Source organism: Salmo salar, chromosome ssa19 (assembly GCF_905237065.1).
Source record: "Salmo salar chromosome ssa19, Ssal_v3.1, whole genome shotgun sequence".
NCBI lineage: Eukaryota > Metazoa > Chordata > Actinopteri > Salmoniformes > Salmonidae > Salmo > Salmo salar.
In genome coordinates this window covers 6,714,695-6,732,663 of record NC_059460.1, presented here as the reverse complement: position 1 = coordinate 6,732,663, position 17,969 = coordinate 6,714,695, and the positions used below count along the sequence as shown (strand labels likewise).

The following is a 17,969-nucleotide window of genomic DNA, read 5'->3' as shown; positions in this document are numbered from 1 at the left end:
AGCTACATGGTAAATGCAGGCTCCCTTGTGGAAATTAGGCAAATTTCTACATTACTTAGCCTGAATTCAAACAACTCTACTCCTCCCCCATCCCTACAATAGATTACAGTACCAGTAATGGTACCATCAATGGATTACAGTAACCGCATTTGTACCGTTAAACTGTTTTGTTTTCAGTAATTTACAAAGCAGCCAGTTAACCTGTAAGTTATTATAAAACAACGGTAATCATTATCATATTTCTCAGCTTGTTCTACTGTACTTAGATTTTTTTCTTATTGTTGTTTAATATCTGTTTTTGCAGGTACGTTGATTGATTGATTAATCTTATGCTACACAAAGATAAATAATATACTTGTTCTAAACGAATCCAATCAGTTAGTTCGATTTTCTGCACCCTTTACTGAAATGGCTGTTCACGTTTAAATGGCTTAGGTCGTTTTTTAATTTATTTATTTTGTATTTATTTCACCTTTATTTAACCAGGTAGTCTAGTTGAGAACAAGTTCTCATTTGCAACTGCAACCTGGCCAAGATAAAGCATAGCAATTCGACACATACAACAACACAGAGTTACACATGGAATGAACAAAACATACAGTCAATAATACTAGTAACTTCACAATGTTCCTATCATTTTAATTCAGGTGAAAATATTCTAACTTTTCGATATCACAACTCTGGCAGGATTCCAATAGGAATTACACATCACATTGCAAGCCAGCATAATGTGACTTGCAGCTAGGGTTGCAAAATTCTGATACTGTTCCCAGGTTTTCCAGACATCCAGGTTGGAATATTCCTCCAGGATTTTTGGAAAATCTGGAAAGTTTTGGAACGTTACTAGAATTTGTGGCAGGTAAACCATGAGTTTCATATTATGAAACTGGGCTCCACGTCGGATGCAAAAAACTAGTTTTTATCAGAAAAGAACGTTGTTAAAAATGTAATGTGTCGAGCCAACTATCTACACGGATTTCAGAGCATTCTCGTCTGAGTGTACCACAGCGCAGAATAATTACTTTACGAGCGCTCAACACCCGTTGAATATGGCCGGTGTCAGTAAACGTCGGAAAAAAAGCGTAATTAAATTGTTTCCAGCAGCACATTTACAGTCACCAACGCTCTGGTTTGTACAAAAACTACCTTACCAGCTCTGCTATTGTGAGTAAAATGGTCGGAGTGGTCTCATTTGTGTCTGGAAGTAGCTAGCCAACGTTAACTTGGGTGCTTGACTGCCGTTGTAAGGCCAGAACGCTCAAATCAACCCTACTCCTCGGCCCGAACGTCCAGTGTGCGCTCCGAGAGCGAAACTGTCTGAATTTACAAACTGACAATTTTTCTCTGAATGGAAACACCATAATATTAATCAAATTAATTAAGCCAAGTTTCTTAAAATCCCATATACAATGTTATTACAAAAAAAGGTTTTAAATGATCTGGTAATGCCAATACGGAATACTATCAAATGCTTCTCAAAGTTGCCTCTGGTGGTCAAACTAGCACTAACTTGCAGTAACAGAAGAAATGGCTGATTATTAAATGACGTGCCACAGAATGCTGTGGCAGCACGCAGGGTGTGCTGTGTAACAGTGTAGGTTCCGTCCCTCTCTTCGCCCCAACCTGGGCTCGAACCAGGGACCCTTGCACACATCAACAACTGACACCCCACGAAGCATCGTTACCTATCGCGCCACAAAAGCCGCGGCCCTTGCAACGCAAGGGGAAACCCTACTTCAAGTCTCAGAGCGAGTAACGTCACTGATTGAAACGCTATTAGCGCGCACCACCGCTAACTAACTAGCCATTTCACATCGGTTACACTCACCCCCCTTTTGACCTCCTCCTTTTCCGCAGCAACCAATGATCCGGGTCAACAGCATCAATGTAACAGTGTAGGTTCCGTCCCTCTCTTCGCCCCAACCTGGGCTCGAACCAGGGACCCTTGCACACATCAACAACTGACACCCCACGAAGCATCGTTACCCATCGCGCCACAAAAGCCGCGGCCCTTGCAACGCAAGGGGAAACCCTACTTCAAGTCTCAGAGCGAGTGACGTCACTGATTGAAACGCTATTAGCACTAGCCATTTCACATCGGTTACAGCTGCAGTATGACGCAACTTTTAAAGGAGGAACCACTGTAGGGCACTGAGATCATGTGACATTTAGATTGCACACAGGTGGACTTTATTTGACAAATTATGTGACTTCTAACGGTAATTGGTTGCACCAGATCTTATTTAGGGGCTTCGTATCAAAGGGGGTGAATACATATGCACACACCACTTTTCAAATATACATTTTTTTGTAAAATTATTTTTGAAAAAGTAATTTTTTTCATTTTCACTTCACAAGTCCCCAACTCTATTCCACATCAGGTAACTGATGCAAGCAGTAGAATCAGGTCAAAATACACCTTATGGAACAGTTGGGACAGTGAAGTAACACAAAAATGGGCACAGACAGATGCAAACACACACATGATAAATTTACACTATGCACACATGTACACATACATTCTGCCTTGTCAGCAGCTAATGGGGATCCATAATGAATACAAATAGCAGCAATTTGCCTTGCTGTGGCACAGCTGCAGTCCCCGACATACCATTTTTGCCACCTCTCCCGCTGTACACCACCTCCCCTTTTTCTTCTCCTGTGTGTGTGCCATTGCTCTGATTTATGCTACACAGACAGCTTCTCCCACTCTTGTTTGTGGCAGAATTGAGTGGGAAATGTAGCTTAATGCTATCAAAACCATAGAAACCCTCGTTGTGCAACCTCCCCAAAGGCATTACTGAAAATACTCTTTTACCAAGTTGCTGGAGGGGTCTGACAACTCTCTAAATATAGCGACAAATATGCTCTGCAAGTGCTACGTTGAAACATTAAAGGTTCTTCCAAGAATCCCTCAACTAACCAAAGGTGCAAATATGAACCCATTAACTAGAATGGTTACTTTTAAGAACTCTAGGGTTCCTTGAGAATCTCCAGGGCTCTTCGAGTCACAGCTAATTATAAGAGTGTGCAATAGTGCCCACATAACTGACAAACTATCATGGTCCAAACACACCAAGACAAAGAGGGCACGACAAAGCCTATTCCCCCTCAGGAGACTGAAAAGATTTGGCATGGTCTTCAGATCCTCAAAGTTCTCCAGCTGCATCATCGAGAGCATCCTGACTGGTTGCATCACCGCCTGGTACAGCAACTGCTCAGCCTCCAACCGCAAGGCGCTACTGAGGGTAGTGAGTTATGCCCAGTACATCACTGTGGCCAAGCTTCCTGCCATCCAGGACCTCTATACCAGGCAGTGTTAGAGGAAGGCCCTAAAAATTGCCAAAGACTACAGACACCCTAGTCAGTCTGTTTTCTCTGCTACCGCACGGCAATCAGTACCGGAGCACCAAGTCTAGGTCCAAAAGGCTTCTTGACAGCTTCTACCATCAAGCCTTAAGACTGCTGAACAGCTAATCAAATGGCCACTTGGACTATTTGCATGTTTTTTACACCACTGCTACTCGCTGTTTATTATCTATGTATAATCAATTTACCTACATCTACATATTACCTCAATTACCTTGACTAACCTGTAGCACCGCACATTGACTAAGTACCGGTACCCCTTGTATATAGCCTCGTTATTGTTATTTTATTGTTGCTATTTTATTTTTTACTTTGTTTTATTTAGTAAATATTTTTCTTAACTCTTATTTTTCTTAAAAATGCATTGTTGTTAAGGGCTTGTAAGTGCGCATTTCATGGTAAAGTCGACACCTGTTGTATTCGGCGCATGTGACAAATACAATTTGATTTCATATGCACATCTTACAGAGTGTGGATTTAATATGTTTTTTTCTTGTTTTCACAAAACAAATTATTACTATTGAGTGTGTTACTAGCAAGGATTTGTGTGTGGTGTGTGATTCTTTACATTTAACTTTTTTGTTGGTGGCTCACTCTTTGATAGTGCTCTACATGCATATCGAGTGTGGCTTTAACAGTACTATTTTGCCTGTGTCTCTGCAGAGAAGGTACTCTACATGTGTATATACAGAGAGTGGCTTTAACATCATATTTATTTGCCTGTGTCTCCACAGAAAGCCGTGAGACTTACCAGAGGAAGGTGCTGTCCATCTTCAGCATTGCCTCAGGAATCGGTTTTCTCGGAGTGGCATGCATGGCTCTCTACCGCCGCAACAAGTGAGTGAGGGTCACACTGAGTAGCTAAGTATGCCTCCAAACAACGAATGGAAAATTGTATCATCATGGGATATTAGCATAGTAAACTACAGGTGCAGCCCTGGAGTAAAAGGATATACTGAGCTTATGTTTATGTAATGGCGAAGAGTCTCCAGCCATGGCTCATTGATGCTGTACTTAGAAATATGACAAAAGACAGCATTCTTGTTTCAAAGTGTATGTCTAATCGAAATAATGTACTCATCCTCAACAGTAACCATAGGTAAAGGCTGATACACAATAATATACTTTTTCTGCAGTTTGCTGATTTTTTTAAACATGGAATCATGGTTTGTTAACTGCTGTTAACACAAGTGCAGTTGGAAACCTAAAAAAGTTTCCAACAAGTGCCTGTCTTTACAGTCAATTGCCATTGCTCACTATTTGTGACTATTTTGATGCCAAAATCACACCTCATAGGTTTTTCTTCCAAACAATATTAAAAACAGCATGTTGGTGGTAGGCTATTCAGCACTATGATACTGTAAAGCTGCCTTGACATGTTAGTCTTTGCCCTATCCAGTAACATGTTACCACAGAGTTTCTGAACCCAGAGGCGCTTGCAAAGCAGCCCCGGCCGGGGTTTGAGAAGCGAAAGATTCTTCCTTAGTTGTTTTAATTTTCTCTAAATCTTTTAGCACAACCTAGACTCGAGCCAGTGTCTTAATTTTGGTCAAAAGCAACTTTATATCTAAGGAGTGCTTTTGATTTGACGGCACAAGATGGCGTTTCTGCGCATGAGCTTAGCTATCCAACGTTGCGATGGCATGGCCTACAAGTGTGATCGGGGATTTCTATTGGCGAAGCAGTTTCTGCCCATCTTCATACTGTACTGTCTTTGGTGTTACTGTTAAGTTGCCTAGCAAGAGATTTTCCTCTCCGGGTAATCATAAGCTGCATTGCTGGAATTTGTATGAGGCTGCACCGCTTTATAGCCAGTGACGTGAAATGGCAGAAGCGCCCTTCTCAAACGGAACAGTAATCTGCACCACTCAGTAATTTTGTCAACAAGGCAGCATAGTGCATAGTACAGTCATGGCCAAAAGTTTTGAGAATGACACAAATATTAATTTTCACAAAGTCTGCTGCCTCAGTGTCTTTAAATATTTTTTGTCAGATGTTAATATGGAATACTGAAGTATAATTACAAGCATTTCATAAGTGTCAAAGGCTATTATATGAAGTTGATGCAAAGAGTCAATATTTGCAGTGTTGACCCTTCTTTTTCAAGACCTCTGCAATCCGCCCTGACATGCTGTCAATTAACTTCTGGGCCATATCCTGACTGATGGCAGCCCATTCTTGCATAATCAATGCTTGGAGTTTGTCAGAATTTGTGGGTTTTTGTTTGTCCACCTGCCTCTTGAGGATTGACCACAAGTTCTCAATAGGATTAAGGTCTGGGGAGTTTCCTGGCCATGGACCCAAAATATTGATGTTTTGTTCCCCGAGCCACTTAGTTATCACTTTTGCCTTATGGCAAGGTGCTCCATCATGCTGGAAAAGGCATTGTTTGTCACCAAACTGTTCCTGGATGGTTGGGAGAAGTTGCTCTCAGAGGATGTGTTGGTACCATTCTTTATTGATAGCTGTGTTCTTAGGCAAAATTGTGAGTGAGCCCACTCCCTTGGCTGAGAAGCAACCCTACACATGAATGGTCTCAGGATGCTTTACTGTTGGCATGACACAGGACTGATGGTAGCGCTCACCTTGTCTTCTCCGGACAGGCTTTTTTCCGGATGCCCCAAACAATCGTAAAGGGGATTCATCAGAGAAAATGACTTTACCCCAGTCCTCAGCAGTCCAATCCCTGTACCTTTTGCAGAAAATCAGTCTGTCCCTGATGTTTTTCCTGGAGAGAAGTGGCTTCTTTGCTGCCCTTCTTGACACCAGGCCATCCTCCAAAAGTCTTCACCTCACTGTGCGTGCAGATGCAGTCACACCTGCCTGCTGCCATTCCTGAGCAAGCTCTGTACTGGTGGTGCTGGTGCTTGCTAGACTTTCTTGGGCGCCCTGAAGCCTTATTCACGACAATTGAACCGCTTTCCTTGAAGTTCTTGATGATCCGATAAATGGTTGATTTAGGTGCAATCTTACTGGCAGCGATATCCTTGCCTGTGAAACCCTTTTTGTGCAAAGCAATGATGACGGCACGTGTTTCCTTGCAGCTAACCATGGTTGACAGATGAAGAACAATGATTCCAAGCACCACCCTCCTTTTGAAGCTTCCAGTCTGTTATTCAAACTCAATCAGCATGACAGAGTGATCTCCAGCCTTGTCCTCGTCAACACTCACACCAGTGTTAACGAGAGAATCACTGACTTGATGTCAGCTGGTCCTTTTGTGGCAGGGCTGAAATACAGTGGAAAGGTTTTTGGGGGATTCAGTTAATTAGCATGGCAAAGAGGGACTTTGCAATTAATTGCAAATCATCTGATCACTCTTCATATCATTCTGGAGTATATGCAAATTGCCATCATACAAACTGAGGCAGCAAACTTTGTGAAAATTAATATTTGTGTCTTTCTCAAAACTTTTGGCCACGACTGTACAGAAACATAAATCCCTTTTCCATAAAATATATGTTTGAAAAATCCTACTCATTGCTCGCCCTGGGCTTTGAGTGAGGCACCTGGCTCACGCCCGAGAGCCTGCACGGTTCCAAATCCAATCACTTTTTCAATGTAATATTTCAAAGTTAAAATTACATGTATTTAAGTATTTCTTTGTTGTAGTAGGGACAGTAACATTTAAAATGTTTAATGAGACTTTGTTCATATATAATTCAAAAGTGTGAATGAAGGTGTCTAGAATACAATGCCTTGTGAAAGTATTCACCCCCTTGGCGTTTTCCTATTTTGTTACGTTACAACCTGTAATTTAAATAGATTTTTATTTGGATTTCTTGTAATGGACAAACACAAAATAGTCCAAATTGGTGAAGTGAAATGAAAAAAATAACTTATTTAAAAACTATAAAAACTATATATATATATATATATATATATATATATATATATATATATATATATATATATATATATATATATATATATTCACTCCCTTTGCTATGAAGCCCTTAAATAATCTGGTGCAACCAATTAACTTCAGAAGTCACATAAGTAGTTAGATTGCATATAGGTGGACTTTATTTAAGTGTCACATGATCTGTCACATGATCTCGGTAAATATACACCTGTTCTGAAAGTCCCCAGAGTCTGCAACATCACTAAGCAAGGGGCACCACCAAGCAAGCGGCTCCACGAAGACCAAAAATATGCTATACTCTGAACATCCCACGGAGCACCATTAAATCCATTATTAAGAAATGGAAAGAATATGGCACCAGAACAAACCTGCCAAGAGAGGACCACCCACCAAAACTCATGGACCAGGCAAGGAGGGTATTAATCAGAGAAGCAACAAAAAGACCAAAGATAACCCTGAAGGAGCTGCACAGCTCCACAGCGGAGATTGGAGTATCTGTCCATAGGACCACTTTAAGCCATACACTCCACAGAGCTGGGCTTTATAGAAGAGTGGCCAGAAAAAAAGCCATTGCTTAAAGAAAAAGATAAGCAAACACGTTTAGTGTTCGCCAAAGGGCATGTGGGAGACTCCCCAAACATATGGAAGAAGGTACACTGGTCAGATGACACTAAAATTGAGCTTTTTGGCCATCAAGGAAAACTCTATCTGGCGCAAACCCAATACCTCTCATCACCCCGGGGACTGGGAAACTGGTCAGAATTGAAGGAATGATGGACGGCGCTAAATACTGGGAAATTCTTGAGGGAAACCTGTTTCAGTCTTCCAGAGATTTTAGACTGGGACGGAGGTTCACCTTCCAGCAGGACAATGACCCTAAGCATACTGCTAAAGCAACACTCGAGTGGTTTAAGGGGAAACTTTTAAATGTCTTGGAATGGCCTAGTCAAAGCCCAGGTTGTGGTTAGAAGTTGTGTGGTTGTTTTCAGTAGTTGTGTGGTTGTGGTCAGTTGTTGTATGGTTGTGGTTAGAAGTTTGGTGGTTGTGGGCACTATTTGTAGTTGTGTCATTGTTGTCAGTAGTTTTGTGGTTTTGTTCATCTAGATGTGGTTAGAAGTTGGGTGGTTTTGATCAGCAGCTGCGTGGTCTGTAGTTTTGTGGTCCGAAGATGTCTTTGTGTTCAGTAGTTATGTGGTTGTGGTCAATAAATGTTGTCAGCAATTCCAGGTTGAAATGCAACAAAATAGGAAAAATGCCAAGAGGGGTGAATACTTTCGCAACCCACTGTATACATAGCAAACACAAATGTACCCATGAATAAATGCATTTCTATATCTTCCATAACCTTCTAAACAATGGTGTAGGAGTATAAAGATGGTGACACAGTGCCTTAGAAATAATGCACCCTCTTAGTAATTTAGTGTTTATATACATCATCTGTAGTTGCCAACAATCAAATGTCTCTTTCCTCCTTCCATAAAGAAAATTACTGATTTCGGGTTGTTTTGTTGCTCAAAGTTACAATCTGAATCTGCCATTATACTATACTGAACAAAAATACAACATGCAACAATTTCAAAGATTTTACTGAGTTACAGTTCATAGAAGGAAATCAGTAAATTGAAATAAATTCATTAGGCCAAAATGTCTGGATTTTACATGACTAGCAGGGGTGCAGCCATGGGTGGGACTGGGAGGGCATAGGCCCACCCACTGGGGAGCCAGGCCCAATCAAATCAAATGTATTTATATAGCCCTTCGTACATCAGCTGATATCTCAAAGTGCTGTACAGAAACCCAGCCTAAAACCCCAAACAGCAAGCAATGCATGTGAAAGAAGCACGGTGGCTAGGAAAATCTCCCTAGGAAAAACTCCCTAGAAAGGCCAAAAACCTAGGAAGAAACCTAGAGAGGAACCAGGCTATGAGGAGTGGCCAGTCCTCTTCGGGCTGTGCCGGGTGGATATTATAACAGAACATGGTCAAGATGTTAAAATGTTCATAAATGACCAGCATGGTCAAATAATAATAATCATAGTAGTTGTTGAGGGTGCAACAAGCACGTCCGGTGAACAGGTCAGGGTTCCATAGCCGCAGGCAGAACAGTTGAAACTGGAGCAGCAGCACGGCCAGGTGGACTGGGGACAGCAAGGATCATCATGCCAGGTAGTCCTGAGGCATGGTCCTAGGGCTCAGGTCCTCCGAGAGAAAGAAAGAAAGAGAGAAAGAGAGAATTAGAGAGAGCATATTTAAATTCACACAGGACACCGGATAAGACAAGAGAAATACTCCAGATGTAACAGACTGACCCTAGCCCCCCGACACATAAACTACTGCAGCATAAATACTGGAGGCTGAGACAGGAGGGGTCAGGAGACACTGTGGCCCCATCCGATTATACCCCCGGACAGGGCCAAACAGGCAGGATATAACCCCACCCACTTTGCCAAAGCACAGCCCCCACACCACTAGAGGGATGTCTCCAACCACCAACTTACCGTCCTAAGACAAGGCCGAGTATAGCCCACAAAGATCTCCGCCACGGCACAACCCAAGGGGGGGCGCCAACCCAGACAGGAAGACCACGTCTGTGACTCAACCCACTCAAGTGAGGCACCCCTCCCATGGACGGCATGGAAGAACACCAGTAAGCCAGTGACTCAGCCCCTGTAATAGGGTTAGAGGCAGAGAATCCCAGTGGAGAGAGGGGAACAGGCAAGGCAGAGACAGCAAGGGCGGTTCGTTGCTCCAGCCTTTCCGTTCACCTTCACACTCCTGGGCCAGACTATACTTAACCTGTTAGGGCTAGGGGGCAGTATTGACACGGCTTCCCCGGAAGTTAAAATACCGTTAATCTGGTTACTACTTCATTTCTCAAACTAAAACTATGCTTTACATTATTGCTTTGATAGACGAGACTCTCCTAGTTATCTAAACACTGTCCGATTTGAATGGTGTCTGTGAGTATAACAGAACTCATATGGCAGGCAAAAACCTTAGAATATTTCATGCAGGAAGTACCAGCCTGATTCTGACAAGGTTCTCTTGTCTCATTTATTGAAGAGTAGGCTTAGCTGTTACGTGACACTCCACAGCGATAGCCCAGAAGACATGCTAAATGTTGCAGCCTGAAAAAAAACCCTTTGGTATGGTCTTCATCAGATTGAGACTCCTAGCGACCACTTTGTTTTTTTAGCTACAATACATTCGGATATTTTGTTTAATCAAGAAATATGGCATAAAAAATATTTTAAACAGCTTTTTACATTAGCATGTACGGTTATTTAGAACTTTCGGCAGAATTGCGCCAATGCATATTTACTAAATTACTCACGATAAACGTTCACAAAAAGCATAACAATTATTTTAAGAATTATAGATACAGACCTCCTCTATGCACTCGATATGTCCGATTTTAAAATAGCTTTTTGGTGAAAGCACATTTTGCAATATTCTAAGTACATAGCCCACGCCATCACGGGCTCGCTATTTAGACACCCGGCAAGTTTAGCACTTCACCAAAATCATATTTACTATTATAAAAGTTTGATTACCTTTTGTTGTCTTCGTCAGAATGCACTCCCAGGACTGCTACTTCAATAACAAATGTTGGTTTGGTCCAAAATAATCCATCGTTATATCCGAATAGCGCGTTGTCGTCCCAGACACTATCCAAAATGGTAAATCAGTGTCGCGCGCATGGCGCAATTCGTGACAAAAAAATTCTAAATATTCCATTACTGTACTTCGAAGCATGTCAACCGCTGTTTAAAATCAATTTTTATGCAATTTATCTCGTAAAAAAGCGATAATATTCCGACCTGGAATCTCCTTTTCGGCAAGCAGAGGAAAAATCACAAAGACGGGGGCGACCAGGGCACGCGCCTAAGCCCACAGTCCCTTGATCGGCCACTTGAGAAAGGCGATAATGTGTTTCAGCCTGGGGCTGGGATGACGACATTCAGGTTTTTCCCGGGCTCTGAGCGCCCATGGAAGACGTAGGAAGTGTCACGTTAGAGCAGAGATCCTTTGTAAAGGATAGAGATGGCAAAGAAGTTCAAGAAATCGTCAGACAGGCCACCTCCTGTAAAGGAATCTCTCAGGTTTTGACCTGCCATTTGAGTTCTGTTATACTCACAGACACCATTCAAACAGTTTTAGAAACTTTGGAGTGTTTTCTATCCAAAGCCAATAATTATATGCATATTCTAGTTACTGGGCAGGAGTAGTAACCAGATTAAATCGGGTACGTTTTTTATCCAGCCGTTAAAATACTGCCCCCTAGCCATAACAGGTTAACTTAAACTATACCGAAACTATTTTCACACATATAACAACAGATGAAATAAATTAAGTAAAGTATGATGGTGAAAATAGGTGAGTTGATCAGTGACGGGAAGCGAATGATGCATAATTATATAATCACCAATTGTGAATGAAGAACAGGGAGAGCCATTATATTTTTATTGATCCATTCTAATTTTAATCTTAAAATGCTATGTATCCTATACAGCAGCAGTCCACCGAATCAAAGATGTCTTCTCAGTCTACTGTTTCAGTCTACAAAGGTGCTGAAGAATGACAAGACAACATAACACATTAAAGATAGAATTATGCACTACATCCAAACGAAGGTACACTATATATACAAAAGCATTTGGACACCCCTTCAAATGAGTGGATTCAGCTATTTCAGCCACATCCGTTGCTGACAGGTGTATGAAATCGAGCACAAAGCCATACAATCTCCATAGACAAACATTGGCTGTAGAATGGCCCATACTGAGGAGCTCAGTGACTTTCAATGTGGCACCGTAATAGGATGCCACCTTTCCAAGAAGTCAGTTTGTCAAATACCTCCCCTGCTATAGAGCTTCTCCGCTCTACTGTAAGTGCTGTTATTGTGAAGTGGAAACATCTAGGAGCAACAATGGCTCAGCTGCGAAGTGGTAAGCCACACAAGCTCACAGAATTGGACCACCGAGTGCTGAAAAAATCGTCTGTCCTCGGTTGCAAATCTCAATACCGAGTTCCAAACTGCCTCTGGAAGCAACATCAGTACAAGAACTGTTCGTCGGGAGCTTCATGAAATGGGTTTCCATGGCTGAGCAGCTGCACACAGGCCTAAGATCACCACGTGCAATGCCAAGTGTCAGCTAGTGGTGTAAAGCTTGCTACTATTGGATTCTGGAGTGGAAACGTTCTCTGGAGTAATGAATCACGCTACACCATCTGGCAGTCCAACGGACAAATCTGGGATTGGCGGATGCCAGGAGAAAGCTACCTTCCCCAATGCATATTGCCAACTGTAAAGTTTGGTGTAGGAGGAATAATGGTCTGGGGCTGTTATTCATGGTTCGGGTTAGGCCCCTTAGTTCCAGTGAAGGGAAATCTTAACGCTACAGCATGCAATGACATTCTAGAAGATTGTGTGCTTCCAACTTTGAAGTAGCGGTTTGGGGAAGGCTCTTTCCTGTTTCAGCATGACAATATCCCTGTGCACAAAGCGATGTCCATGCAGAAATGATTTGTCGAGATCGGTGTGGAGAACTTGACTGGCCTGCACAGAGGCCTGACCTCAACCCCATCGAACACCTTGGGATGAATTTGAACGCCGACTGTGAGCCTGGCCTAATCGCCCAACATCAGTGCCGGACCTAACTAACACTCTTGTGGCTGAATGGAAGTATGTCCCGGCAGCAATGTTCCAACACCTAGTGGAAAGACTTCCCAGAAGCGTGGAGGCTGGTATAGCAGCAAAGGGGAAACCAACTCCATGTTAATGCCCATGATTTCGGAATGAGATGTTTGACGAGCAAGTGTCTACATATTTTTGACCATATAGTGTATGTCAAAGTGTGTCAAGCAAGTGAAAGTTACGAAATTGTGTCAACTTTAGGACAAAGGGATAACAGCTAAGTGAAATCCAACTGATGCCATTGTATGAAGATGCACACAATATAAGCATAATTCACTATTTTTGACTGCTGTCATGTCTACACTTGTATTCATTATAATGGTATTATTATTTTTGTGCTATTTGCACTATTTGCACTATTTATAAAGGCCACTTGGCACTTATAATGATCGAGTGTCTTTTGACCGTGCATCTCAGTGATTGGGGGGCTCCCGAGTGGCGCAGTGGTCTAAGGCACCGCATCTCAGTGCTAGAGGTGTCACTACAGACCCTGGTTCGATTCCAAACTGTATCACAACTGGCCGTGATTGGGAGTCCCATAGGGCGGCGCACAATTGGCCCAGCATCATCCGGGTTAGGGTTTGTCCGGGATAGGCCGTCATTGTAAATAATAATTTGTTCTTTACTGACTTGCCTGGTTCAATATAAAAAAAAGATTGGGACATTTTTTTATTCTATTTTCTCATAATAAAGCTGTTACCATGTTCCAATGCATATCCTTTAATTTCCATAGTTTTATCAAAGGCACTCCGCGAATAAAATGAATTGAACTTGAATTTAGGCGGTTAGATTTTTTTACATTTAGCTTCCAGTAACATAAACTAATGAAGATGCTATTTTGTTATTTGAAGTAAAATAAAAATGGTATTCTAATGTTACCCAAGGCCTTCATAAGCACAACCACATGATTATTTTGAGACAGAATACATTAAATATATTAATTACACTGTTAGAGTGTTTCAGTCAGAATGTCTGCTCATTCGCTTGAAGGGGGGTCCATCGAGGTCCAGTGGTTCTAGTGTTAATACACTGAAAGACTTGTGATAAGATCTGCCCCATATAAGGTATCTTATAATGTATAGCATCATCATATTGGTGTAGAGTGAAGTTCCCCCTAGACCACAGATGTCAAATTCCTTCCACAGAGGGCCGTGTGTCTGCGGGTTTTCACTCCTCCCTTGACCTTGATTGATGAATTAAGGTCACTAATTAGTATGGAACTTTCCACACCTGGTGGTCTTGGGCTTAATTTAAAGGTGAAAATAGACCTTAGTCCCTGTACGGAATGAGTTTGACACCCCTCGCCTAGACGCTGACCTTGGAGCAGTTTTGCATTTTCCCCACTAATGGTTAGGAATGGGGAGGGGAAGCTGATCCTAGATCTGTACCTAGGGGAAACCTCACCACAAAGCAAGTTATTATCAGCCAATTTAAATTCATTGAAATATTCCCATATTGGAAGACAAAACTTGTCTTATAATATATGCATGCTCATAACAAGTTGAATACATTATACCTTTTGTTATATACCCAATGTTATAACATTTTCTTCTGAGCATATAGAGCTGACAAACTCCATCATAAGTGGATGAGGGTGATGCCTACTCCACGAGCAGTACAAATACAGTGGATCAGTGTACAAGATCCAGGTACACAAAGCTCTGACCCAGAGCAACGTACTTTACAGTATGATCTGAGGATCATGAAATCTGAAGGTGGGGCTTTGTATTAAACTCAGTATGGCTTCTCTTGCCCTCTGCAGGAGACACAGGGAAAAGCTCCGGGCACACTTCTTGGAGAGCCGTAACCTGAGGGTGTGCAGTATCAACGCCTCTGGGTTCATGTCTAAATCCAGCCCCAGGCCTCAGTGTGGCTGGCAGCTTCAAACGGTGAGATAAGGAACCAGCATTTTATTAAATTATTAATGGGACTTGAGATAATTGAATATGTTGTATTATTATTTGGAACACTACTCCTCTTACACCGTTAAAGCTAGAAATGTAATTCATAACTTCAAACATGCAGACCGGTCAGGACCAGGGTACTTGTATAAAACTTTTTGATAACATTTATACTTTTTAAACTATTCAAATTTTTGTCCTTTAAAAACCTCATCCACTAATGGGATTAAAAGTGGACAAATAAAATTATTCTGAAGGTCCCATTGTGACATCATGACTTCCAACATTCTATTCACTGTAAACGATGTCTGACATTACTTTTGACATAAATCAGCTACTTTGACCGGTTTCCCAGCAATTTAGACAAAAACTTAGAGCAGAGTTTCCCAACTGGAGGCACGCGGGCCAAACATTTGGACCATGGGTGGTTTTATTTGGCCCACCAAGTTTTCTGGGAAAAATATCAAATTTTTTGGTGTGCTTTTTCATTTTTGGACATAAAAGACTGGAAAAAAAACTGAAAATCTGCTCCAAGTGATTTTAATTTATTAAATCTGTTCCCAAGTATTCCCACGCATAATAGAGAGACAAACTAATCGAGTTGATGATCCCTGACAGAATTAATTCTCTGCTTTTCAAATCTAAAATCAGAACAGAAATATCTTCAACCCATCAAACGACGTAGCTGTTTTAGTAACCACATCAATAAAATATTCTGTCATCTTTTACAAACAACTGACATTTTTAACACTTTCCCAACAAGTTCGACAAAACTATGAAATCTTACTCTACTTCACCGCTTTTCAAATCTAAAATCAGAACACTCCTTCCACTACCACAAAAATAGTATGAAAGAGCCAAAGCAAGTCCCACAATTTTTCTAAATGGAGAATTACCATCTAGTTTCTTATATGGTATGCTACTTTGATGTTTACATATACAGTATATGTAAGTTTTGTTAAAATGTCAAATGGATGCCAAATGGATGCCATGGACTGGTCTGGTGGTAGTGCTGCTGCCCCAGTATATCAAATTGCATCCTGTCCCCGAGGCAGGGATTTGATCCCCGATCCCACAAATTTCTGTTATATTTCTCTCTTATATCTTCCCATCTCACCTACTACAATCTTATATATGTCAATAAAAACATAAACAACAACTAGATGGTAATTTTACTTTAAGTAAAATTGTGGGATGTGCTTTACCTGTTTTAAAATAATTTTTGTGGTAGTTGAAAAAGTTTTACTTTATCTTTAAGAGTCGATCAAAATCAAAATATGTATGTTTTAGCTAGAGATAACAGTTTTTTGTATGGGCTACATCTCAATCCACCACATACACCTATGTCGCCTTCCGCATCTGTGGTGGAAAGTGGTTTACGCACTTCAGGGCGAGTGCGAGGAGCAGGCACAGGACGTACCGGACTGGGGACACACACTTCAGGGCGGTGCGAGGTGGGGGCACAGGACGTACCGGACTGGGAACACGCACTTCAGGGCGAGTGCGAGGAGGAGACACAGGATGTACCAGACTGGGGAGGCGCACTGGAGGCCAGAAGCATGGAACCGGCCCAGGTTGCATCAGACTGCTAACCGGATCCTCTGGTCGGATGTTGAGCAGAACACAGTTGCACAGCATCTCTCTCATCTCTCTCTCTCCCAACTTCCCCATTGCCTCCCTGACGGTCTCTGGCTCTTCATGGCGAGAGCAGGGAGCAGGCACATGATGTACCGGGCTGGAGAGGCGCACTGGAGATCTGATGTGTGGAGCTGGCACAGATGGCACCGGACTGATGACCCGATCTTCAGCCCGCCTGCGCTGCAGCCTACACTTTGCCAACATCATTCTCCGATATCCTTCTTCACATTGCTCCAACGACTCCCAGGCAGGCTCTGGCTCTCTCCTTGGGTCGACCGACCACTTCTCTATCGCCTGCTCCATGTGTTCTGGCTCTTCCCGCGGCTCAGCCGGCCACCCCTTGTGCCTCCACCCAAAAAATAATCTTTGGGTTGTCCTTGGGCTTTCTGTGGCCGCGAACCCTGGCGTCGTCGCTGTCCTCCATTATTACCTTCCGTCTGCCGCCAGGGTTTCGCATCCACCCATCACTTCTTCCCATGTCCAAAGTTCCTTTACCTCGTGGATACGCTGCTTGGTCCTTTTTTGGTGGGATATTCTGTCACAGGTGTCGTAAGAATGGGACCAAGGCGCAGCGGATGTTGAGTTCCACATATTTATTACAAAGTGAAACTTTAAGCAAAAGCAAATAAATCAATAAATGAACAACGAAACGTGACTACGTGGTGCACATGCACAAACACAAAACAATATCCCACAAACACAGGTGGGAAAAATAGCTACTTAAATATGATCCCCAATTAGAGGCAATGATTACCAGCTGCCTCTAATTGGGAACCAAACCAAAACACCAACATAGAAATTTTAAACTAGAACACACCTCGTCACACCCTGACCTACTACATCATAGAGAAACAAGGGCTCTCTATGGTCAGGGCGTGACAGTAATTGTGTGGTTGTTGTCACTAGATGTGATCAGAAGATGTGTGGTTGTGGTCAGTCAAATGGTTTTGGTCAGAAGTTGTGTCATTGTGGTCACTAATTGTAGTTGTGTTGTTGTTGTCAGTAGTTCTGTTGTTTTGTTCGCTAGATATGGTAAGAAGTTGTGTGGTTGCGGGCAGTAGTTGTGGGGTGGTGGTCAGAATGTTTGTGGCTTTAGTAATAAGTTGTGAGATTGTGGTCAGCAGTTGAGTGGTCAGTAATTGTGTGGTTGGAAGTTCAGATGTTTTTTCAGTAGTTTTGTGGTTGTGGTCACTATACATGTTCAGCAGATGTGTGTTAGGGGTCAGAAGTTGTGTAGTTGTGTGATGGTGGTCAGAAGTTTAATGGTTGTGGTCAGTGGTTGTGTAGTTGTGGGCAGCAGGTGTGTGGTTATGGTCAGTTGTTGTAGCCAGTAGATGAGTGGTCAGTAGTTGTGTGGTCAGAAGTTGTATGCTTGTGGTCAGTAGTTGTGTGGTTGTGGTTACTAGATGTTGTCAGTAGTTTTGTGGTCAGTCGTTTTGTATTTGGAGTCAGTAGTTGTATGGTGGGGGTCAGAAGTTGTGTGGTTTTTCATCGGCAGG

At 42.3% G+C, this 17,969-nt stretch overlaps 1 protein-coding gene across 1 annotated transcript in view; it reads left to right on the top strand.

Annotated features, from left to right (window-relative positions):
- The window catches only part of nrg3b (neuregulin 3b), a 432,471-nt gene that overhangs the window by 373,077 nt on the left and 41,425 nt on the right, over nt 1–17,969 (top strand). The window contains exons 5-6 of the mRNA XM_014157078.2: nt 4,104–4,206; nt 14,694–14,820. Coding sequence (XP_014012553.1) covers nt 4,104–4,206; nt 14,694–14,820 — 230 coding nt within the window. The remainder of the gene's footprint in view (nt 1–4,103; nt 4,207–14,693; nt 14,821–17,969) is intronic.